Source organism: Eulemur rufifrons, chromosome 6 (genome assembly GCF_041146395.1).
Source record: "Eulemur rufifrons isolate Redbay chromosome 6, OSU_ERuf_1, whole genome shotgun sequence".
Taxonomy (NCBI): Eukaryota; Metazoa; Chordata; class Mammalia; order Primates; family Lemuridae; genus Eulemur; species Eulemur rufifrons.
This window is the reverse complement of record NC_090988.1, coordinates 68,034,547-68,059,187: the sequence shown is the minus strand read 5'-3', so window position 1 is coordinate 68,059,187 and position 24,641 is coordinate 68,034,547. Positions and strand designations below refer to the sequence as shown.

Genomic DNA, 24,641 nt, shown 5'->3' with positions numbered 1-24,641 from the left:
GATTTTTATATTGTTTCACTGCTTATGTGATTGAATTACCAGGCCAAAGAAAAACGTGAGAAATAAAAACTAAACCTCTGCCTTTACCATGTCACAAATGAAAGCAGAGCTGTAGAAATGTGTTGTCATCTGTCTTAGCATTTCACCAATACCAGCGGTCCCCAGGGCCAGGAAGAGGATCCACAGCTTCCTTGTAAGGGCCGCTCCAGTATGGCTTAGTCAGGAGGTTCCTTCTTAGGTCTGACTTCATTCCCTCCTGATGAAACATCCAGCAACTGCCTCCCTAGTTCCGTGTAACTATCAATAGGTATCCTCAACTCCCCCTGGGCCTTACTTGGTTGGCAGGGTAAGTCCAAGCCCCGTGTCCTTTCCCTCTAAGACCATAGTAGGGTTTGGAGTTACTCAGTGAGGGCAGAGGCCCATTGGTTCCTGTAACCAGCCAGGGAAAGGGAGCTAGGAAGGGAAGAAGAGAGGCCAGAGAGGAGAGGCTTGCTGCCTGACTGCTCTCCCGGCCCTCTCCTGTGCACATCCATCTCCCTTGTGTCCACACACACCTCTCCGAATCTCTCTCCTGCTCCCTCCCTTGTCCTTCATGGCCTCGTCCTCTCCCTGGTCCTCACAGGTGAGTGCCCACGCCTGCTGTCACCATGGCAACCATTTACCACTAGCAGATGATGCAGGAGCATGTGTCCATGGCGTTCTCTAGCTCCTCCACCCACGTGCAGACCTTCTCCCAGACAACCAAGATCGTGGGAGGCAAGTGGAGTGGGGATGGGGGAGGGATTGAGAAGGGGCAGTCGTTTTTCCTTCACACCCACCCACTGGGTGCCCTCAGTCTTTGCCACTAATGGGCCCCTCAGGAGCCCACAGTACCAACAGCAACCCCCTCCCAACCTGTGCTGCTAATCTGGGCTTTGATAAAGCTTCAGCCAACCGTATGTTCACAGAGCAGATCTCCAGGAAACAGCTTAGGAAAAATCAATCACATGGACATGTGTGAATGATTGATAAACTCTTGTTTAAAGAGATCAGAGCTGTAGGTAAATGAATTGTACCTCTGATGGTAGAATTTTAGACATGGGGGAAGTAGGAAGGTAGACACCTCATCTACATGTGAGTAATGCTGACCTTGCTCCACTTAAGAAATAGGAGACTTGGTGCCACCAGTGCAGAGAAGATAGACATGTAAACAAGTGACCTCAGCATCCAGGCTCTTAGCCCTTAGGGGCCAGACTTGGGGGAAGTCAAGTCCAAGGGAAAGCTGAGAAATGGTCTCAGAGCAGAGCAGACTGTTTTAGTTGTGTCTCTAGTGGAAAGAGATTAAAAGATGGCCAGGGGCCAGGATATTGAATACCCCTTCCTACAGTCACAGGCCTTCCCTCAAAGTCCCAGAGGAACAGAGTCACTCAAAGTCCTCTGTGCATAGAGGTCAAGGCCAGATAAACACTCTATATACCAACCAACCTCTCCTGGCCAGTGAGGCAGAGCAAGTGGAACAGCTGGGACTCAAGGCCTGTGGTCTAGACCAGAAGTTGCAAACCCAAGTGATGTATAGCGTTGATTCTCAGAGTCACTGCAGCGTAGGGGGTGGGAGGGGGGGGATGAAAAATGATACCTATCACCCCAAACCATTAAATCAGGTTTTTTTGTTTTTTTTCTTTTTAAGCTCTCCAGGGATTCTAACGTGCATCCAGAGTTGAAAACCACTGACCAACCGGGTCCAGGCAGGGAACATAAATGTGGGAGAAAGTGAAGAGGACGTGCCCCAACGAAAGGGGCAGCCACTATTGACCTCCCACTGACTGTTGCCATATGGGACTGTGAGTCCAGTGTTGAGAATCCAGAAAACTGAATTTTTATGTGAATCTTTCCATTTTCAGAGATAGGGCTACTTCTTTGCTTAAACATTGTGGAGGTCAAATAAAAGACGTCTGCAGGCCAGGGGCAGCCTGCATACTGCCTGTTTGAGACCTCTGCTCATTATTTAAAAGCAGGCCATGAGAGCTTCTTACCACATGTTTTTCATCTCAGTCCCTCAGATTAGTGGGGGCTAATAAAGGTCCCTACTTCACTGGGATGCAGTGAGGATTAAATGAAATCATCTCTGATATGTGCCTAGCACAGTTCCTGACACCAGGAAAATGCTTCCTGATTCAGAGCAGTTGTTATGAACCGATAACTCACCAGCCAAGATTTTCTGTATAGTTTATACTGCAAAAGCACTTTTTTGTTTTCCAAATACAAAATTATATTACCACAATGGATATGCTTTTTTAGATGGGGAGATTCCGGTACATAGCCCCGCTGGAGTCGGACGGTGTCCTGTCCCTCACTCAAAGATCGCCACTCCCCAGCCAATAATGCTGAACCCACAGAATGGCACGGAGAAAATCTAGAGCAGAAGCTGGCCTGCCCCTCTTCATGCTACTGGGGAAACAGAACTTCCAGGAGAGAAGCCCAAAGACCAAGGAAATCTCAAAAGGGAAGACTCCTTTTTAAAAAAGAAAAAAAAAAACTTTAGGACTCAGGACCATGGCCCAAAAAAGGTTATTGACCGGTGAGGTGTGGGAGAGGAGTTAGCGTCCCCTAGTGGTTGAAATTTGCCATAACACGATGAACCGTCGACTCAGGTCCCCCTTTCTCCAACAAAGCTGGTCCTGCCCCCGCTTGCCTTAAACACCTTTTGTTCCCATGTTCCACTGTCCCTCAAGAAAAGCTCAGTCCTCCAATCCTGGGCTGAGCTTCCACCCGGAGCCCATGCTGATCTCTCGCCTGCCCCCACAGAGGAAGTCGTGAGGAGGAAGTCCTCGAGCACAGTGGAGCTCTTCAGCTTGGTGACCCGGAGTGCCAACATTCCTGCGGGCGAGAGCGTCCCTGAGTTCGTGGAGAAACCTCAGCCAATGACCGCACCCGAGGGTGTGTCGCTCCCCGTGTCCCCCCAGGCCCCCGGGGCTTGGCTTTCTAACCTAATCCCCCAGCCCGCTCTGCCATCCCAACGTCCCCCAATACACAGACACTGGCAGAGGGTCTGGACTGGTGGCTAAGAGGGGAAATGCGTCCCGTGCCCACCGCAGGGGATAAAGCCGTGTTCCGAGTCCGGGTGCAGGGGAACCCCAAACCCAACATCTCCTGGAAGAGGGAGAGCGGCATCCCCATCAAGGAGTCCGCCAAGATATTCTACGACAGCGTTAACAAGGAGCACGTGCTGAAGGTGCGGAGACCGGCGCCGGAGGTCCAGCCACCGATGAGGCCGGAGGCAGGGGACCCCGGGGCGGGCCGCCAGTCCTCTCACCACCCAGAGAGCCACAATGGCGACCCGAGAACTGGGCGCTGGGAAAGAGGCTGTCATTGCTCTAGAGGCGCGGCAGGACAATAGAGGCCGAGTCTGGAGCCGGGGTATAGCCAGAAAAAGCAGAGGACCGGAAATGATGGGCGGGGCGAAGCACAGCTAGGGCAAAGCTAGGGCAAAGCCAGAGCGAGGCGGAGGCAGGGACAAATGCAAGCAAAGGGGCAGTTTGAGAAGGGAACCAAAGAGTGAGCGAGCCAAAGGGAACGAGAGACCCAGCCGATGGGCGTGGCTAGGAAGGGGCGGGCCCGTGGTGGATGGGGCGAGGCCAAGTTTGGGCGGCACCCGGAGGCGAGGAAGGACTGGTCTCAGAGCAGGGGTGAGGGTCAGGGATCCTAGACTCTTCAACTGATCCCCTCCAGAAGAGTCTCGCCGAGGGCCCATCATCCTTAGGTCTAACCAGCTTTAGGGACACTTTGACAGCTGGATCTGCCCAGCTGCAACCTCTGTCTCCAGGCCCTTTGAGGACAGGGAAGGATGGGTCAATGGGAGACCTAGGCTTATAATGACTCCTGTCCCTATAATTACTCGGGCCCTGCCCCGACTTCCCGTTGTGAAAAGCAGTCTCTCCTGGCCCCCACAGACAGGTCCCTTCTCCTCCCAAAGACCCATCACTGGACCCTCACCCCACCACAGCACACACAAGCTGCCCCAGAGGCCCCCTACTGGCCAGCCCTTACGCAAGCTCATGCATTCAGCAAACTCTGAGGACAAACACCTTGGCTTCTGGCTGTGAGCACCATGCAAATGGACACCAAGTTGGCCTTCCTCACCACTGTTTCCTCTGGGGCTCAGCCCGGTGCCTGGGACAGAGAAGTAAATTATGTCAAATGAAGAAAAGCTCAGCCCAGTGGTAGAAACTGCACATACGGTTACAAGGCAGCGGAAGGAAGTCCCTGCGTTCTAGGAGCTAACAGCCAAGGGGGAGAGTCTGATGGGGAAGTAATTCGATTGCCACGGAATCAGGCTACCAACACACATACTCACACTGAGTGCCACCTCACACCTCCAAATCATAAAGACTGCTCAATCCTCTACACATACACCTAGCACTCACCTCCTCCCCACCCCTTGCAAAAAAAGAAAAAAGCCCTCCTTCCCCATCTCAAAGAAAGTCTCCCTGTGGTTCCTTCCCCCTCCCCCACTAATGGCCTGACTCTGATCCAGCTGGAGCCACTGACCTCTGATGACTCTGACAACTACAAGTGCATTGCAAGCAATGAACATGCAGATGCCCTCTACACTGTGTCCCCACTAGTGACTGAAGGTGAGCCAGCCCCCTCCTCCTGGTCTTCCCTCTTAGGGACTAGATGCCCCCCTTCCTGACCCTGTCCCTCTCTCTGTCCTCAGGTCAAGAGAAAATGGATTTCAAAAAGATGTTGAAGAAGAGGTAAGGCTCGGAGGCCTTTCTGCACAGGGTGCTGTTTCCCCACCCAGGCTGGAGCCTCTTGAAGGCCTCTCTCAACAGGGCCCTGAGTTCCAAGAATCTGAGGAATGGGGAGGGGCATCTCAAGGTTGGGAAAGGCTTCCTCTGTCTTCAGAGGAAGGCTCTGAGTATAAGCTTAGTTCCCTCCTACTCCCAGGGCTCCCCCTGCTCCCAAGAAGCAGAAGAAGGTGGTAAATGAGAAAGAGATGCTGGAGATTTTGTCCAAGGTGCCCAAGAAGGACTTTGAGAAGGTCTGCATGGAGTACGGTTTCACCGACTTCCGGGGGGCTACTCAGGAAGCTCAAAGAGATGAAAAAGAAAGTGGAGGTGGAGGTCAGTGCCCAGCAGGGAACAAGGGTATGCAGGCCAGGGGCTGGGCCTCACCGAAAGTGCTAGTGCCTCTACATCTCCCAGTAGCAAGGTCTCCCCCACCCCACGCACATATAGCCAGAGGCATACTCTCTCCTGCGAGAGGAAGAAAGGAACTCAACTCACCTCGCTTCTACCTCTCCTCTCATCCCCACTCCCTAATGTACTTGCATGGACTTTGGAGTCAGAGAGACCTGGATTCAAATCCCAGTTCTATTGCCTTATTAGCCTTGTGAACTTGGGTCACTCTTGAGCATCAGTTTCCTCATCTACAAAATGAAAATTATACTTTCCTCTTTCATTTGTTTTTGGGTTGTTGTCATTCATTCAATCAACCAACTCATATTAAGCATCTACACTGGAATTAAAGAATCTATATAGTGGCTCAGGTATATAGCAACTGTTCCATAAATGGTAGTTCTTTTCTCATTCTGTCATACTCCTCTCCGCCTAAATCTTCCAACTAATCAATGGAGTGGAAAGGGGAGCCCACTTATTTCTCCCCAGGCCCTTAGGGGCTCCTCCAGGATTGGGAACATAGCCTAGGCAGGCTGCAGATGCAGCTGACACTTGGCATTTTGTAATCACAATCTCTCAGGCCATCAGGATTCTGAAGCCTCTGGAAGACATAGAGACCAAGGTTGACACAACGGTGGTCTTCAACTGCATCATGGAGCTGAAGGACCCCAATATCAAGATGATATGGACCAGGGTGGGGAAAGGCCTGGCCAGGGCCCACCCTGGTAATATCATTTCCTCTCTGCACCCACTCCCTTCTCAGACCCTCTTGTTATCCGTATGTGAGGGCCTCTCTTCCATACCATCAAGAAGATGCCCCTTGGTATGGCTGTAAGAGATTGGGAGCTAGGCTCTATTCTTAGCTGTTCCACCACCTTGCTGTTTGATCTGAGTCAGTTACATTCCTGTCTAAGCCTCAGTCTACCCATCTTTAAACTGAAGGCTAGATTAGATAGTCCTGAAGGTCACTGAAGACCTGTGTCTCTAATAAAAACCATCTAATGAACTCGTGCACATTAGGAGTTTAGGCCTGGGGGAGCCTGTGGGGAGGCAGGGTCTGGATCCCACCAAGCCAGATGATGAGGCTAGAAAGATTGTAGGGGCCTCTGGGTGTGTTTAGAGAGGTAGACTTGTACCCTCCAGCTCAGGCTGAATTTGGGGAATGGGGAGCTCTGGAAGTCTCCTAAAGCCCCTCATCAGCTTTCCCTCCTGTTCCATGAGACAGGGTACTGAGCCACTGAGGATCCAGTACTCCCTGGGCAAGTACGATGTGAAGCAGATGGGCACCAAGTACATGCTGGTTATTACCAACGTGAACATGAATGACGCCGGCATCTACAGCCTGTCTGTAGGCGACAAGCGGGTGAGTGCAGAGCTCATAGTGCTGGGTATGAATGTGGGCATCGGGGAGCACAGGATCAGAGGAGAGGAATGGCCAGGGATGGGCTCCATGGGGATAAGGGAGAGGCCTGTGGGCTATGCAGGAAAGGACTGCATGGGGATGGGAGTTCATGGAGGGATGAAACATGAAATGGAAGGGAGACGACTGTGAGATAAGTGACTTGGGGCAGTGTAGCCTAGTAGTTAAGAACACAGACTCTGGAGCTAGACTACTGGGGTTCAAATTCCAGCTGCTGCTACTTATGAGCTGTGTGATTTAGGGCAAGTTATTTAACATCTCTTTGCCTCAGATTCTCCATCTATTAAATTGGGAATAATAGTAGAATCTACCTATGTGAGAATTGGATGAATTAATATGTGCAAATTGGCTAGAATAGTGCCTCACATGTATCTGAAACTATATAAATACTTTTTAAAATTGCTGTTAACATTACTACAGAGGAGACCAAATGAACATCATGGGAGGGGACTCCGGAGAAGAAGAGTTCACAAGCAGAATGAAGGAAGGGTGCTTCCCTCCAATTAAGGGCTACTGGAGGCCGAAGACACCTCAGTCTGCATGTCCCCTTCACTGTCCCACCTTTCAGGGGGATCAGGGCTGCGGCCCAATGACTGCCTCTCCTAGTCTCTGGTGCAGATGAGCCGCTAAAGTTCTTGGGAGATATGAAGCCACAGAAGGTGACAGAGCACCAGACAGCAGTGTTTGAGATCCGCCTCTCCAAGAAAGATCCCAACTTTGTGTGGAAGTTCAATGGGAAGGAACTGAAGAGGGATGACAAGTATGAAATCACAGTGTCTGAGGATGGTCTGACCCATACACTTAAGATTAAGGATACCAGACTCAGTGACAGCGGTGAGTTCTTTGCCCAAGTGGGGAACCTGGAACAGAAGGCCCAGCTCACCACTAACCGTGAGTAGTTGGGCAAGAGCCTGAGGGGTGGGCTTCATGCCACAGCAGCCCCCATGTGGGCAGTCATCGTCCATCTATCCAACTGTCTCTGCTTTGCAAGGTCCTATGATGAGTACTAGAATGACAGGGTGTTCTCCTCTCTGTTAACCTCTAGTCTAGTGGGGGAGGCAGATGTGAACATGAAATTAGAATCAGTTCTTATTCTAAGAGCCAAGATACACAGGGATCTTACTATCATCTAGGAGATCATGGACCAAGAAACTATAGTTCTAATATCATATATTACAGCACATCTGTGTTACCTTTGACTGCTCACATTCTGATATTATAACTAGTTTAAGGATTTGTACATGATGGAGTGTACACCAATGAGCATGTCGTATGTGTGAACCACACCTGGGATGTATGTCACATGGAATCATCATTGCTGTGATGGAGAGAGACATAGAGGCTGTAGGAGCCCCCAAAAAGGCTGACAATGTCAGAAATGATATGATGAGGTGATGTCTGAGCTTTACCAGGAACAAAAAGGAGTTCAGCTTCCAGAGAAGGGGGGAAAGTAGAGAACATCCCCAGCAGAGGTGACAGCATGTACAGAGGCCCAGACACCAGAAAGACAAGCAGGTGTGCCTGGAGCTCCAATGGGGGTTGTTAGAGATCTTGACTGTGGCACTGTGAAAGTTCTTTTCTCATTTTACATATGAGAAAACTGAGACTCAGAGAGGTGAATGAGTTGTGTACAGTCAACTCCCAAGTAAGGGGCAGAGCTGGGACTCTACCTGTCAGGTACTTCATTGGGTCACATATTGCACACAAACACATTCAACATTGCAAATTCCTGCCAAAAAGAGGGGCAGAGCAGCATGTAGCTCCAGAAAAACGATGTAGTGGTTCAGGAGCAGGCCCAAGTGTCTGTCTGTCTGCAGGCATCCCCATCAAGTTTGTAAGCACTCTCAAAAATGTACGTGTGAAAGAGAGGAGCCGCGCATGCCTGGAGTGTGAGCTGACATCCAAGGATGTGACCCTGCGCTGGAAGAAGGACAGACAACTACTGGCACACGGCACTAAGTACAGCATGAACCACGAGGGCAAGCGAGCAGAGCTCATCATTGAGGATGCACAGCTCAGCGACGATGGCGAGTACACTGTGGTGGCCATGCAGGATGGGGACCCCACTGAATACAACAGTACTGCCACCGTCACTGTGGATGGTAAGACTCACCCTGTCAATTCCCACTGACCAATCCCTCTGATCCTGCACTCCCCTAAGGTGGACATTGATCTGCCCTACTACTGACCCCAACCCTCCCCCAGACCATGACAAACTTGTACCTCTCCACGCCACCGCCCCCATGTCCCCAATTCTGACCATGCGCTGAACATCCATGCCTCCTAGACTCTGGTCATCCCCTATCTCCCAGACTCTATCCCAAACCCCTTGACTTCATTCTTCACTTTCAGACTCTAACCATCCGTAGCAACCCTGATCATCTCAAACTTCTTGTTCCCAACCATCTCCTACTTCCTCACCAGAACCATTCTCCACTGCCCCTGGCTACCCCCAATGCTCAATGACCCTGGACATCCCACAGAGGAGCATAAGCTCAACTAAACACCCCAACTCCACTAACCACCTGCATCTCCACCATCTATTTCCCTCTTCAACCAATCATCTTAAGTCCCACTGACCATGGTTCACTAATCAACTCCCCATTAACCAATTTCCAGTCTTCCTGGCCGCCATTTCCCAAGCCACTGACCTTTCCCCAACCCCTTCCCACCTACTTGCTCCAGTGCCCCTGACCCCCAATTGCCCACTGACAGGCAAACCACCTGTTCATCATAAATTATTTTGACTGACGCAGCACCTGACCGGTCCCACGACCAAAAGGCACCAGCCCTTTTCCTGTGAGTCCCTCCCACCCCAACACCCTGACCCGTTCCTGCCCCCTTTCTCCCCAGAGCGTCTGGCCACGGTGAAGAGCGGGATGTCCGACGTGCACGCGGCCACGGGGAGCCCGGCCGAGTTGTGCGTAGTGCTGAACGACGAGAAGGTGGAGGGCGTGTGGCTGAAAGATGGCAAGGAGGTCCGAGGCAGGGGCCAGGGAAGGGGGCGAAGGAGGTCGACCTGGCCCACGCTCGCACTCACGCCCGCCCCTGGCCCCCCAGATCACGGACTTGCGGGGCGTGCAGATCGTGAAGCAGGGTGCGGTGCACAAGCTCATCTTCCCCAATACCGGTCCGGAGCACGAGGGCAAGTACACGTTCCGGGCCAAGGGCGCCGAGAGTGAAGCCGCCTTGTTCATCGCAAGTACGGTCCCGCCCAAGGTAGGCAAAGCTCAACCACGCCTGGCCCGCCCACATGTTCATAGCTCCTCCCCCCACCCCGAGGCACAAGCCTTCCCTGCCGCCCTGCCCTGCAGATCCTCCTACCATCGACCCTTCGGTACTGGAGGCACTGACGGCACACCCAGTGACCGTGAAGGTGGGCCACACGGCCCACATCAAGGTGCCTTTCCGGGCAAAACCGCTGCCCAAAGTGACGTGGTACAAAGACGGCATGGAGGTGACCGAGGAGGAGCGCGTGCCCATGGAGCACGGGGAAGACCAGGCGCCGCTCACCATCTCTAAGTGCGTGCGTGAGGACAGCGGCCTTGTCCTGCTCAGCTCAAGAATGACCACGGCTCAGCCACGGCCACTCTGCACCTCAATGTGCTGGGTGAGGGCAGGGCAGGGCTGGGCTGGGGCACCAGCTGCCCGGGCTCAGGGTGGAAGGCAGGCTGGGAAGGAGGCTGGGGATGGAGTTGGAGGTGGGGATGGGAATGGGCTTGGAGGGCTGGCTTTGCAACCAGGAGCTCACTTTCCAACTTCCTAACCAGGTGGCCTTGGTCAAGTGAACCTCTCTAAGCCTCAGCTTCTCACCAGGAACAAGGTGATTTTTTTTACCCCTAGTATCTATTTCTAGTGAATTTAAAGTGCATAGCCAAGTGCACAGCACATAATAGACCTTCAAATATGTTACTTAAGGATTGTTATTGACTTGAAGATGAGGACATGGTTGGACATAAGGTGGAAATGAGGTGAAAAAGAGGTGGGATCTAGGGATGGAGGTGAGGTTGATTGGGAAGAGTAGTGAGGATGGAAGTGAAATGGAGTGGGGTGGGAGATCAGTTAGGGCCAGGGATAAAATAAGCTGGGATAGGAAGATGGAATGGGGGGTGAGAATGAGATTTAGGATTGGTCTGAACATAAGGATAAGGAAGGAGATGGGCTGCCCTTAGTGAACATGCAACACACACACATCGTCACCACCTCCTCCACCTGCATTTCCATCCAGCTGAGGGGTGAAATGCAATGAAGGTTTGCATTTCAATTCAGTTCAGCAGCATGACTGAGCACCTCTTGTGTTCTCAGTGCGGGAGACGCAGAGATGAAGCATCCCCAGCAGTTCCTAAACCCAAAGGGAATGAAACTGGTGGACAGATATGTAATTATAACATAACATAAATTGTGATACCAGAAAGCACTGGTGTTCTGGAAGCTCAGAAGACAGGGAGAACTTGTCTGGAAGGGAATGGGGGATCAACTAAGGCAGGGGCCCCTCAGGTCTCTAGGCCACCCATTCCTAGGCAGGTGGGAGGCTCAGGGGGACAAGGATCAAACTCTTTGGGCAAGTCTTAGAAGGAGGGGTGATGAACACAAGCAAGGGCAAGGGATTCCAAAAGCTCAGGATCCAGCTGCACACAATCCTGGCCAGACCTTCAGTGAATGGGAGGAGGCCCTTCTGATCCTTGGCTCCAAAGCCCCATTCTGAAGCTGTTCTCTGTCCCCAGACCGTCCTGAGCCTCTGCAGGGCAAGGTGGAGTTCCTGGAGCTCTCAGGTAGTTGTGTGCACATGAAGTGGAAGGCTCCAAAGGACAACGGCGGGCGTCCTGTGACACAGTTCATAGTGGAACGGAGGGCAGTCGGCAAGAAGTCCTGGATCAAGATAGGCGAGGTGGACAGCAAAGTCACCAACTTCTCCACCAACAAGGTGGAAGAGGGAAAAGCCTACCAGTTCCGTATCCTGGCAGTCAATTCAGAAGGTGTGAGCGACCCATTGGAGACTGATGAAGTGTTTGCAGGAAATCCCATAGGTCAGTGAGATAGCCTGTGTTCAGCTGGAACCCAGGGGTCAGGATGGGTTCAGGCAATGAAGAACACTGGTGTGTGGGAAGTTCCACAGGATCATCTCTCTAGCTGTCCCATGAGACAGACTGATTCCAGAACATGACTTTGGGCAGGAATTCTCAACTTCTGCCAGTAATATCACAGGCACAGTACACTCCCATAGATATATGAAGTACATGCACAATTCCAGGGAACCGGCTCCACTTTCTCCATTTCAGAAATCATCCCAGAATTCAAGTGAGCATAATGTTGCTTTAGGGATAACCTTGAATCCACTCTAATTTTTTCCCAAAGAAAACCCTTGATGACATCGGCATTTTAATTTTGATTGCTAATAAATTACTTGCTGCACCCCTCCCAACTGATCTCCATGTCTCAGTGTTTCAAGACAGTAGATTGAGAATTAGGGCATGGGGGTCACACAGGTGGGAAGATATTAAGTCAGTGGTTCTCAATCTTGGCTACACATTAGAATCACCTGGGGTCTTTAAAAATGCTAACACCTGCTCTCCACCCCAAGCCAATTAAATTAGAATATTGGGCCAGGCAAGGTGGCCTAGCACTTTGGGGAGCCGAGGCAAGAGGATTACTTGAGGCCAGGAGTTCAAGACCAGCCTGAACAAGAGTGAGACTTTGTCTCTACAAAAAAATAGAAAAATTAGCCGGGCATAGTGGTGTACACCTGTAGTCCCAGCTACTCCAAAGGCTGAGGCAGGAGGATTGCTTGAGCCCAGGAGTTTGAGGTTGCAGTGAGCTATGAAGATGCCACCACACTCTAGCCTAGGTGACAGAGTGAGACCTTGTCTCAAAAACAAAAAAAAATTCATTAAAGTTTTCTTTGGGGGGGGCAGACGTCAGCACGGAATAGACAACTGTCTACATGCTCCCCCTCCTGACCTTTGCCCTCTCTCTATCTCCCACAGAGCCCCCTGGTCTTGCATCCCAGCCTCAAGTGACTGATGTGACCAAAGAGGCCGTGACCATCACATGGAATGCCCCTACCCAGGATAGGGGAGCCCCAGTGCTCGGCTACATTGTAGAGCGAAGGAAGAAAGGTGGTAACCTGTGGGTGCCAGTCAACAAGGACCCCATCCAAGGTGAGGTCCTAGGGACAGAGGCCCAGGAGAGACCAAAAGAGTGGACTCATTGCTACTCTGAATGTCCTCCCTCCCCTAACTCTTTTGGAAATTTTAACAGCATCCCATGACCTCCTCTTCCTTGGTCTCTCACTCCGGTCTCTCACCCCATGGACACCCCTGGCCTCACAACCCCTCATTTTCCCATTTCAGGCACCAAGTACACTGTGATGGTCTCCCGGAGGACACAGAATATGAATTCCGAGTCATAGCTGTAAATGAGGCAGGCCCTGGGCACCCCAGCATGCCGTCCAGCTCAGTAGTGGCCAAGGATCCTGTTAGTGAATATGGAGCTGCCGGGCTCCAGAATACAGTAGAATTAGCTCATTCAAAGTAGAGAGAGAATTTCTTCCTTGGGAAAGTCACCCAGTCTCCACTCTCTGGAAGCTGCCAGCCTTCCACAGGGACAGGATTCACATACAAGATAAAGCAGAAAATACAGATTGAGAGTCAGGGACAGTGAGGAGGTGGGATGCAAAAAAGTTTTTATCAAGCTTTGAGCACTTCTGGTTAGGTGAGGTCACAGGCATGGTGAGGACTGAGAGAGGGTGCTGAGTTTAGGAAGCAGGGTGGGGGTGCTACCTGTCCATGGGTGTGGTGGAGATGGCTGGGTTAAAGGCTGGGGTTTTGAAAATAGCGTATGTATAAGGTATGTTGGATTTAGAGGGTATTGACATTAGGATGAAAATATGGAGTCAGTAAGAGAATTCAATTTGAATTTGAAGGTTGTTGAGTGTGCAAGGTTAGGTATTGAGGGAGTTAACTGTGGGAGGTAGAAGTGGTGAAAGATAGGGTTCAGGAGTACTGAGTGTGAGAAGTGGGCATGGCATTGAGTGGGGATGAGTTTGGGGGCTGACTGTATGTCTGTTCTACCCCAGAACCCCCAGGCCTGGTGCAGGGCCTGCACATGTCTGATTCCGCCAACTCCAGCATTTCCCTGGGCTGGCGGGAGCCTGCAGAGGGAGACCCACCCTCTGGCTACATCCTTGAGATGTGGGCTGAAGACACCAAGGAGTGGTCCCAGAGCACAAAGATCTCCATCTCAGGCACCTGCTACACCGTGAGAGGCCTCACAGAGAGGCAGAAATACTTCTTCCAAATTCGAGCTGTGAATGAGGCTGGGGTTGGGGAGCCTGTGGAGCTAGATGAGGGAGTCCGTGCCATGCCACCACCAGGTGAAGACACAGACAGGGCTGAGGGTTCATGCCCAACATCCTAGCTCCAAACCTTCCTCCCTGGGGCCTCATTCCACAGGAGAAAATTGGGTGATTCTATGATCAAGAAAAAGTCAATACCTGTTGTACCTAGACAGAGCTAGGGGTAACCCCAGGGACACTCCTGCTTTTAAAAAAAAGACTCATGTGTGCTGAATAGTATCAACTCTGTGTCAAGGGAGGTGTTAGGGACATAGAAACAAGACACAGGATCTGCCTTCCAGGGTCTTGCATGCCAGTAGAAGAAGACAGATGAGAAAACAAATGCTTCACAGTGTTGCAGAGCAGCAGGATGTCTGTATGGCCTTCAGTGAGGGCAAAAAAGAGAAGAGGTTGGGAAAGGCTTTGGTGGGGAGGCTTAAAGCTGAGTCTTCTTGAAAGAGAGACCCATGCCCCCACCTCTGTCTCCTCCATCTCAGCTGCACCCAAGTTTGACCTCAGTGCCGGCTGAAGAGTCACATGGTGGTTCGTGCTGGGACAGCCCTCTGCATCCACGCAGCCTTCTCTGTGAGTTCTTCCTGACTGTCGCCCCATATGCTCTTCACATACGCAAGGTGGCTATCATAGCCATGATTAGTCTCTGCCTGTGACTCTGCCCCTCACCAGATCCCCGGCACTAAAGCCTGGCAGGAGACTCCTCGACGTGGGGTTGGGGGGAGGTCCTACCGCCAAATACCATGTAAGTCTGTGGTCCCCAACCCTGGGGCCACAGCCCCATACCGGTCAGTGCCCTGTTGGGAAACAGGCCGAGCATCACTGCCTGAGCTCTGCACCATACACACCCCACCCCCGGGCAGTGGAAAAATTGTCTTCCATAAAACCAGTCCCTGGTGCCAAAAAAGTTGGAGACTGCTGATATAGGTGACCACTGGTGCCATCTCCTGTCACGACCCAGGGCTCACCACCACCTGACGTGATCTGACAGAAAGATGGCATCCCTACCAAGGACCGAGAAACAATCACCAAGAGCAAAAACTACTCCCAGTTCCTCATCAATAGCACCAAGCGCTCTGACTCAGGAGTGTACCGAATCTTGCTCCAGAATGAGTTTGGAGAGACATACTATGACATCCATGTGCGTGTGACAGGTACGGAGTTCCTACCACGGGAAAGTTGTGCCTTATGGTGGTGAAGCCTTCTTTGACACCACAAAGCAAAACTTTGTCAGTCTTTGCCTAGTGAAAGGATTGTTTCCCAGGTTTTTTTCAAGGGCCTGAGGCCCTGGAGGCATTGAACTAGGACCAAGCCCTTGTTTCAGTTTCTGCAGTCATATCTGGCAAGCTTTGGGGCATATACAGAGTATGATTGGCAGAGAAAGTAGAGAATAGATGAAGGGTAGCAGGGGCAGGGAGAGATGAATACATTAAAAATTAGGGTGACCTCTTAGAAAGGGCTGGAAGCTACATAATAAAGCTCTAAATGCCCAAGGAAGGAAGGGATGAACTTTTATTGAACAGTAACTACATGCCAGGCATTTCACCCACTATTTCCATGAAATAGTCATTGTTAGCCCTGTTTTGCTAATGAGGAAAGGGCTCTCAGAAAAGATAAGTAATTTGCCCAAAGTCACAGGGCTAGTAAATGGCACAGCAGCACTTCGGAAACAGGTTTTTCTGACTCGAAGGCACCAGCTGCCTTAGACTGAGAAGGGATGTGTCCCATCCCACCTTCCCTCAGGCTTGGCAGGTGGCTAGGGTGAGGGCACAATACTTCAGGCCCCCCAAGGTCACTTACAGACCTTCCAATTCTTCCAGATTTCCCTCGGCCCCCCACAAACCTACAGCTGTTTTAGGAGGTCCCCAACACGGTGGCTCTGACCTGGAACCACAGTCCCGACGTGCAGGAGGATGGTGAGGCCCACTACGTCATCATGAAGCAGGACGCAAGCACCGCCACCTGGTACACTGCAGCCGAAGTGACTGCGCTCCTCCCAGGCAGGAAGTACTACTTCAGAGTGGTGGCTCGGAATGAGATCGGTGACAGCGAACCGCTCGACTCCCGGGACAGCTGGCTCGTCAGTAAGGGCCAGAGTGAGTCAGGGACCTTGAGGGTTCGGGTTAGGTCTGGGAGCCCTGATGGTGGGGATGGCATGAGTCACAAGGACTACCCAGGAGGTGAGAGAAAAATCCGAGAGCCGTTGCCGTGAAAGAGTTCACGTCTGGGACGCTGGGGAGAGAAGTAGATGTTGGAGAAGCCTAGCCGGGGAGGCATCTTTCCTCGGAGTGCTCTCCGGGGTGAGAGTAACTTTGAGGGTGGAGGTGAGGTACCTTAGGGGGCCGGAACGACGGTGGAGGCACAGGGAGGGACGTGGGGAGTGGGTAGAGCCACTCCGTCTGCTCTGAGGGAGTGCTGCGCAGGGCGGACCGGAGGGCACCCGGGAACCCTGGAGGGAAGGGGTTAAGGGACGGGACAGCGTTCAAAAGAGGGGCTCAACGGGAACGAGAGGAGATCTCGGACGCTGAAGTGACGTAGGGGAAGCTTGGAGGCGGAGTTAAAGGCGGGGTAACAACTGCGAACACCCAGGTCCTGGAAGCTGGTGCTAGGAAGACATCTAGGACCCCTGGGTCTGGGAAAGCATAAAACCCCGCGAACCCTGGAATGGCTGGGGACGGGGCACGTGGGGCGGAGGTGTGTAAAAGCGGAGGTGCCCTTAGGAACCAATATAAAGTTTGAGCCCCCAGACTTGATTGCGTCTGGGAATCTGGCCCAGGTCTTTGGGGTTCCCTGTGAGCTCGGTCTCCAGCGCCTTCTGAGCTCTAAGATGGGGGTGGCAGGCGGGGCCCTTGGGGCACGTTGACGGCCCGCCTTGGCCCCCTACCCCCACCCCGCCCCCGCGCAGTCGAGGACTTGAGCGCCAAGCTGAAGCCCTGCAAGCAGAAGGACTGGCGCCACGCGCCCCGCTTCCTGACCCCCTCAAGCCACACACGGTGCTCCGCGGCCAGGACTGCACCCTGACCTGCGCCTTCCTTGGGAACCCGCGGCCCACGGTGACCCTCTACAAGGGCGACGTCAACATCACGGCCAACTCCAAGTTCTGGTATAACTCCACCAGCGGCGTGTGTACCCTCGTCATCCCCACCTGCACGCTCAAGGACAGCAGCGATTACAGCGTGCTGGTGGAGAACGAGCTGGGCAAGGATCGCAGCAGCTGCAGGCTCACCGTCTATGGTGAGGGCTCCACCAGCCGCCACTGGGCGGGCCTGGCCTTAGGTAAGGGGGGACGTCCTGGCTGGGGCAGAGGCGCAAAATGGTGGGATCGTGGGCCATTAGTCAACTCTCTTTGTTTAGCTGGTGCGGTTTTTTATTTAATTTGCTATCAGGTAAACATTCTTAATTGGCCAGAATTCTTACCGCTCTCCCATCCTCTGGATGTCATTTGTTATGCGCACTAGCCCCTACAGACATGGGAGTTTTCCATCCCTAGATAAGATGTGGTTTGCAACCTTTGGTGGGCCTACACCTACCTTTAAAAAAAGATACTGGCCTAAACCAGACTCACCCAATCACAAACTCTCTGGCAGCGTTCTGGAAGGAATCTGTTCTGATGTGCAACCAAGATTGTAAACCACTGGTCTAGGATAAGGACAGAGGGAAGGCACAAATAAGGGGACTGAAGGGAACCCTCCTTTTGCACATGGATGCCGTGTTTCTGCTCATGTGTGCACACGTGCAGGGAAATGTTTTATTCCTTCCCACACAGTCTGCTGTCTTCATAGCTACACAGCTAGCAGCATAAACTCTCTAAATGCAAAGCTGACTTGCCTTGCTTTCTCTTCCTTAAATTACCCCTCTAGCTGTCCCCTCATGATAAAATCCCAAAGTAACAAGGTTCCCCTCTCCCCCACCTCTCTGGTCTCATTTTCTGCCACTCCCTGAACTCTCCATGGCACTCCATTGCTGTGGTCTCCATGGTTACAGACCTTTTTTATTCAGTTATAGATGCCTTTCCTTGGGGAAAGGACCATATCCTGTTGCTCTGTCTCTCAAGTGCTGAGCTAAGTGTCTGGCACCGAGATGATGTCTCCAGAGTGGCTGCCTAACTGCAATAGAACTAGGCCAGGGAAAGCACCGTGGGAGCTATCCAGCTTCCATTCCACAGCAGGAGAGATCCCTGATAATTTACCTCTGGTTGTAAGCACATGGGCCCAGGGCCCTGGCTCCACCGCTGAGCAGCCATGTGACCTTGGCAAGCTCCCTCTCCGAACCTGTTTTCTACTCATAGGACTCTGAGGTGCCAATGTGATAGCGTATGAAGTAACTGGCACAATGCCTGGCAAATATTAAGTGCTGAATAAATGGCAGCTCTTGATCGCATATACTCTGCCAACCTAGGATTAAGGGTCCCAGGGTCCGGCCCCTGGTTCCTGCATAGGAACTCCAAGTCCAGAAAGTTAGAATTTCCCTGGAATCACTAACACTAATGAATACTTGCTTTGCTCTTTCAGACAAAGATGACAAGTCAATTCTAGCATCCCTCACCCAGAGTCTGCAGAAGAAATCAAAGCACCTTATGTGAGCTCCAGCCCAGCCCAGGCATCAGGAGGCTGTAGTGATGTGGGGCTTCCTGGCCCATCCTCTGCATGGCCCAGTGTAGGCAGCCCAGGTTGCTTTCTGGCGCTTGTCAGTGTAAACATTCAGTGAAGGGAGGGGACAATAAACTAAGCTCATGCTTTCCTGTTCCTGAGAGTGGTATATAGCAAGGACCAAGAGGATGGATGTGAGCGTGGGATGAGGATTCCCAAACCTAGACTCCTAAGAGCCTTGTCCAAACCCACCCACAAGGGAGTGACCAGCCCCCTTTTGACGGGGCCTTGACTTGCCTTCCCCTCCTCTGCACCCACACTGTACCTTCCCCTTGCCCCCAGGGAATGGGGGCAAGTCTTACTGACTTCCCCCCTCCCCATCCTGCTCCTTCCCATTTATTCCTACTAGGTAGGTCTGTATTCAGAGTTCTGGGGCTTGAAAGGATCAGGACCTCGCCTCTTAAGTGTCCAGGGTTCCTACTGTCAGAGCCAGAAGGGATTGGTCACCCAGCTCACTAAGTTTCAAATCTATGTTTTGCAGTGGAATCCTTCCTTTAAAAAAAAAAAAAAAAAAAAATCTTAAGAAGCTATTGGACTTGAAACAAGAATAAGGGGTCCTTGCGCCTGTCTCCTCTCCTTATTTCTTTGCTACTTCCCACCAGAAATCTCTGTAAAAACCCTAATTTGAAAATCCTTGATTCATCCAACACACATAATGAAACTTGAGTCTCCTATATCACATCCCCACAAATGTGCAACACCTTTACAAACTGGCATATTCACCACCACCCGAGGCTTCCCTTTCTACTTCTGGGTTAGGGCATTGCCTGTTAAGATGCAAATGCCCCTGGAGTGAGGTGGCAAATCATTTTGCCAGGGCTTTACATCTAAAGTATGAATCAGCCAATCTAATCCCATTCCTCCCAGCTGTTCAACCAAGCCCAGAGTACAAAAAGAAGGAGATGCTTGAAGGGAACAGGCAGCAGGTCGGGGGCAGGGAGGGGAGGGGGTGGGCAGCAGTAGAAGACACTGGGTAACTAAAGGTCACCAAGGGTGCTGGGCATCTGTGCACAGGGAAGTGCATCAGGACAAATTTGGAGAGTGGCAAATACTATACTACTCATACCCCATCCTCCTGAACCACATCCTCACCACACATGTGACCAGGGAAGTGAGACCCACTCCAACCAGCACAGTGTCACCAGAGCCAGGGAGTCAGCCTGGCGCCAAGATGCACTGGCCAAGACTATGATCCAGGATGTGAGGACAGCCAGGGCCCTGGCACCATGCCCCCAACCCCTCTCCAGGACAGGCACATGCCACACAGACAAGCGGGGTAGCCAATGGCCCTTGATTTTTATTTTTTTTACACGGGCAGTAGAGGATGGAGTTGTCCCATCCTTGCACGCCTTGCATTGAATGTGCCTTGGGTCTTATAAACCCAGAGTGTCATTGGAACCCCCTCCTCTTGCTCCTACTGCAGGAGGGGAAGGGAGGAAAGCATTGAGAGTATGTGTGTTGCGGGGGAAGGGTCCTAGCTCTCTAAGCCAGGCTCAGCACCCCCTCAGCAGCTCCCTGAGGCCCTCTCCCTATGAGACCTTGACAGACAGCAGGACAGAGACATATGGCAGAGAAAGACATAAGCAGGCTGAGAGACAGACTATACACATACAAACACACAAGAGACACACAGACACACACAGGCTTGCCCCTTCCTTTGGCATGGTTCACCCTAGCCCTGGGGACAGGGTTTGAGGATGGTGGTATGGGGCCTGAGTTTTGGGCTGGCCTGCAAGAGAGATGGGGCCAACTTGAATCCTTGGTACCCCAAGCTCCAGACCAAAGAAGCTCCCACTCCTGCCTCGCCTGGAGAGACACCCCTTCACCTTCCCACCCACCACTTAGAGATTGAAATTGTTCAAGTAACAAGGATAGAAGAGGGAAAGGGAGACTCTACTCTCATCCAATCTTCCCAACTGGAGGCCTGTGAAAGGGCCTAGGGCTGGGCCTTCTCAGTACAGATTTCTCTCCTCTTTCCTTCAAATTCTGTGTAGATCAGAAAAGGTGAGGGTGGGTGAGCCCACCATTGCCATTGGTACTAGGCATAAGAGAGAGAGTCAGATTCTTCCACCTACTAGGGGAAGGGGGGGTCAAGAAGCTGAGCACCATCACCCTCCAGGGGGGCTTTGACAGTCCTGATTGGGTAGAGGTGGGGAGATGTCTACTTCTGGCTCCAGCGAGGGGTTAGGCTGGCTCTTTTAGCTCTCAGCATTGTCCTGGACTGCTAGCTTTGCTAGGGAGATCCTTTTCCTTCTTACCCCCTCAAACTTGTAAATTCCCCACATAGTACCTGCTGCCCCAGGCTGGCACTGCAGCCATCCCGATCCAGCTCCTGTAGGTTCCCAGGGTCTGGACCCCAGCCCCAGGAGGAGAGAGAGGTGACCAGACCCTGGCACCTCAGTTGGCCTTGCTCAGTCTATAGTCTTCCACGGGATCCCGGCTCTCGACAGCTGACAGGGCGATGAGCATCTGGGCGGCGTAGTAGGTGGACATGATGAGTGCCCGTGAGTAGGGCACAGGAAAGCAGAACTTGTTGAGGGCGATGGTCAGGTCTGAGATGATAAAGAACACTGCGCCACTGCCAGCCGCCAGCTCAGTCCAGCGCCAGGCTGCCCCAACCAGCTGCAGCCCTGCCATAGCTCGCCAGCCCATGAAGCTGATAAGGGCCACGTAGACCCCCACCAGGTAGGTGAAGGCACCTGAGAGGCACGGGTAGAGGAGGGCATAGCACAGGCCCGATAGCACTGCCATCACCAGACCTGTCCGAAGAGCCAATGGTCGCATGCCAAAGGCTGAGGCGTAGAGCATGTGGGTCACAGCAAACATCAGCAGACCTGGGGGTAAGACGGGATGAAGGATGCTGAAGGCAGGCTTGGTGAGGAATGAGTGATGGGGTGGGGTGGAGTGGAGTGTTTGGGATAATCCAGCAGCTTTGCTTTGGGAGTAACAGGGGTGGGAAGTTCCACAAAAGTAAAAGCCATCACCCCCGTGCCCCTGAAGAACTCCAGAACTGATCACCAGATCACCTGCAAGGTCATCCTCCAACAGAGGCCCTCGAAGTTCTTGGCCACAGAAACCCTCAGATTCCCCCATATTCTGGTTCAAAAGGTCCCTCTTCCAAATCCTTGCCCCCCCTCAGGGACCCTCTAGCCCCCAGACCCAGGACCCCTCCCAGGTAGCTACTGTGACCACTGACCGTGCGCAAAGAATCCTTGGTCCTGCCAGATGAGGAAGGCATCACCTAGAGCAGAGAAGACAAGCCCCACAAAGATGCGAGTGGCGCTGGGGTGGGCCAGCAGGAATCCTAGGCCGTGGGCCAGAAGGAAGAGCAAGAGGCAGAAGATAGGCAGGCACTTGATGAGGGCGCTCACCCACGACGGGCTGGAAGAGGGCAGCCAGAGCACAAAATACACACAGGTGGCCTTGAAGAAGGGCACCAATTTGGGTCCTTCGCTCTTCACCTAGAGGACAGAGGACAAGGACAGCACTCAGAGCTTGGGAGCTCAGGAGCCCATAGGAGTTTCCAGAACCAGCACCCTCAACCTGGGCATCCACCCAGAGACAGGTCCACCCCACCCACCCCCACAACACCCACCTCACTGCCACCTCTGAGCAGGGAGGATTGGCACAGAGAAACCCAGCCTGGGCTGCTCAACCAGTTGGCAGGATGCGAGCAAACCTATCACCACTCTGAGGCTCAATCTATTAGGAGGGGAGGCTTCCACTGTTTTTTCCACCTGTGTCCACTCTTGGTGCTGGGGATGGGCTGGAATGGTCACTCACTGGGCAGCAAACCTTAGGATAATGTCCCCTTCTGCAGCCCAAGGCTTCTCCCTTCCTGCCCCCTTCCTCTCCTTCCCCAGGGCCCCTTTAGCCCCTCTCTCTGCCAGCATCAGCCCCCAGCTGTCTGGAACAGAGTGAAGTCAGCAGGAAACCACAGAGATGCCCTGGCTGGCAAACTCGTGATCCCCAGGGGTGGGGCCAGGGCACAGGCTTAGGGCCCTGGCAACACCAGGTGAGTGCCAGGAATGTGGGAGGGTAGGCACTGCCAACTACCTCAGCCCCTCAGGCCCTCTCCTCCTTGACCAGCCTGCTCCTCAGCCTCCACCTGCCCCAGCCTAAAGGTGGCATCAAGGGCAAGAAGTGCCAGGGATGCTGGCTAGAGAAATGGACCCATAAGTTGGGAGCAAGAAAACTGTCCCTGAGACACCAGAGAGTTCAGGGACTGGGGGGAGGGAGTGTGCGTGTCAGTCAGTCTCATTTCCCAGAAACAAGAGCAACTCAAGGCACACTAGAAAGAGGCAGGAAGGGGGGAGGGGTTCTCCTCCTCTTTGTGATCTGAAGCCAGCCACAGACTGGGAGGAGATGGAGAACTGAGAGGGGGAAGTTAGAGCAGCTGACTTGGTCTCAGCCGGATTGGGGGAGGGCAGCTAAAGAAAGGTTGTACCCAAGGCCACTGCAGGCAGAGTCCAAGCTGGGGGAGGGGGCTGCTGCAGATGTTCTGAATATGTGATCCCTGAAGCTCCTTTCCTTGGGCTGCTAGTACAGGGTCCCTGAGGGTGATATGGAGCAGTGGGGGTTCCCTGTTAACACACTCTGCTCAAAGTGATTGTGTCTCTGGCTGGGTGAGCTGTCCAGCACAGGGCTCTGAGGACACACTGGGACTCCCAGACCACCAGAAAGCTAAGGACTGATCAGACTCTGATGGGGGGGGGAGGGTTGGGAAGAGGCGGATGGGTGGGTCCAGGATCCAAGCCTGCCCTTGTTCTGCCAGAGGTGAGAGCAGGGAAAAGAGATGACTTTCCCTTTCCATGGAAATTCCTCCATCGAGGCTGGTCAGGGTAGGGGCATGGTCAGAGGAAGAGGCTGGAGGGGATGCCAACCCCACAATCCCCATCATCCACCTGCCAGCCCTTGGAAGCATCGACATTAGCTCCATCCCCTCCCTCAGCCGCATATTTTCTGGAAGGAGAAACCGGCAGTAGCCGGGGAGACCTTAACAGTCACAGAGAACCCAGCACTAGAAAAGGAAGGGTGAGTAGACGAGATAAAAGGTTTGAGTTATGAAGTCTGAAAAGGAGGAGGTGTCGATAGAAAATGACCCCTCTTCCCCTAGCGCGGTAGCAGCGCTGCTTTAGACTCAGGGGAGTCCCCCGAATTGTTTATGACAAAGGAGAGGAAACAAACTTGGGACAGGATTCCCAGGAGATCCCTGTCACCCTCCTGGCCTCCCCCCATCCTCTCCCACGCCTCCCTGTGTTCTGCCTATGCAGAACCCGTCGGCAGGCTGCTGTCCCCTCCCTTCCCAGGCTGCGACCCTGCGGACCCGCGCCAGATAACCAGATCAACAAAGTCACGCTTCCGAGTCACGTGGCCAGTGTTTTCCTCCCTCCCGCCGACGGGCTAGGGGCGCGCGGAGGAGGGGCGCGCAGGTCCAGGGAGCGAGGGGCCGTGACAGCGCCCGCCTCCCACCGGGGACGCCAGCCGTCTCGGACCCCTGCCCCTCCTTGGCCCCCGGCAGCTTGGCCTGCCAAAGCCCAGTCGCCAGGCCGGTGGGCTCCAGCCGCGCCGGACACTGGTTTGCTCGCTCGCTCACTCACCACAGTGACCGGGGACACCATGGCGGCGGCGGCGGCGGCGGCTGGCACCCCGGCCCGGGCTGCAGCGGCCAGGACGCGCCTGCGGACCAGGTGAGCAAACGACGGCGTTACAAAGCCTCAGGGTGACGGACAATACCTCCCGAGCGCCCGGCTCTAGGGGTTCTGTCTATGAACCCCACGACGTCACCTCAGCCACGGCCAATGAGCGGGCCGGAGCCCGGGGGGGAGGGGCCCGGCTGGCGTCGCCGGCCAGGCCCCCAGGCTCCTGCTCAGAGAAATGAGGCTTCTCCCAGGGGCGGAGGCGGCCCCGAGGCCCCGCCCCTCCGGGAGGCCGCGCCAAAGCATCCAGGAACGTGACCATGACCCCAATGCCTGAGTGAGGACCGAGCTTGGCTGAGAGACAAACATTTTCCTGTCCTGGACGCGCAGTTACACACATTTTCTCATAAAACCAGGAGCAAAAGGCAA

At 53.2% G+C, this 24,641-nt stretch overlaps 2 protein-coding genes across 2 annotated transcripts; one reads left to right on the top strand and one right to left on the bottom strand.

The window, feature by feature from the left end:
• Positions 1–647: 647 nt before the first annotated feature.
• IGSF22 (immunoglobulin superfamily member 22) lies at positions 648–18,726 on the top strand. Its single transcript, XM_069469683.1, is given in 27 exon segments — positions 648–756; positions 2,785–2,916; positions 3,075–3,211; positions 4,514–4,613; positions 4,697–4,736; positions 4,930–5,056; positions 5,058–5,105; positions 5,740–5,853; positions 6,385–6,547; positions 7,198–7,470; positions 8,397–8,681; positions 9,433–9,557; positions 9,640–9,781; positions 9,894–10,133; positions 10,136–10,189; positions 11,304–11,606; positions 12,564–12,737; positions 12,930–12,941; positions 12,944–13,057; positions 13,655–13,951; positions 14,410–14,430; positions 14,433–14,497; positions 14,886–15,078; positions 15,745–16,020; positions 16,830–16,901; positions 16,904–17,158; positions 18,436–18,726. Coding segments are annotated over 27 exon segments (3,942 nt in total). The 3' UTR covers positions 18,507–18,726.
• A 1,069-nt stretch (positions 18,727–19,795) lies between these two features.
• Positions 19,796–24,295, bottom strand: TMEM86A (transmembrane protein 86A). The gene is made up of 3 exons (XM_069469682.1): positions 24,174–24,295; positions 21,770–22,034; positions 19,796–21,407 (listed from the first exon to the last, which is right to left on the bottom strand). Exons 1-3 carry the CDS (start codon positions 24,192–24,194, stop codon positions 20,971–20,973), a joined length of 723 nt encoding a protein of 240 aa, XP_069325783.1. The 5' UTR covers positions 24,195–24,295; the 3' UTR covers positions 19,796–20,970.
• Positions 24,296–24,641: the final 346 nt, after the last annotated feature.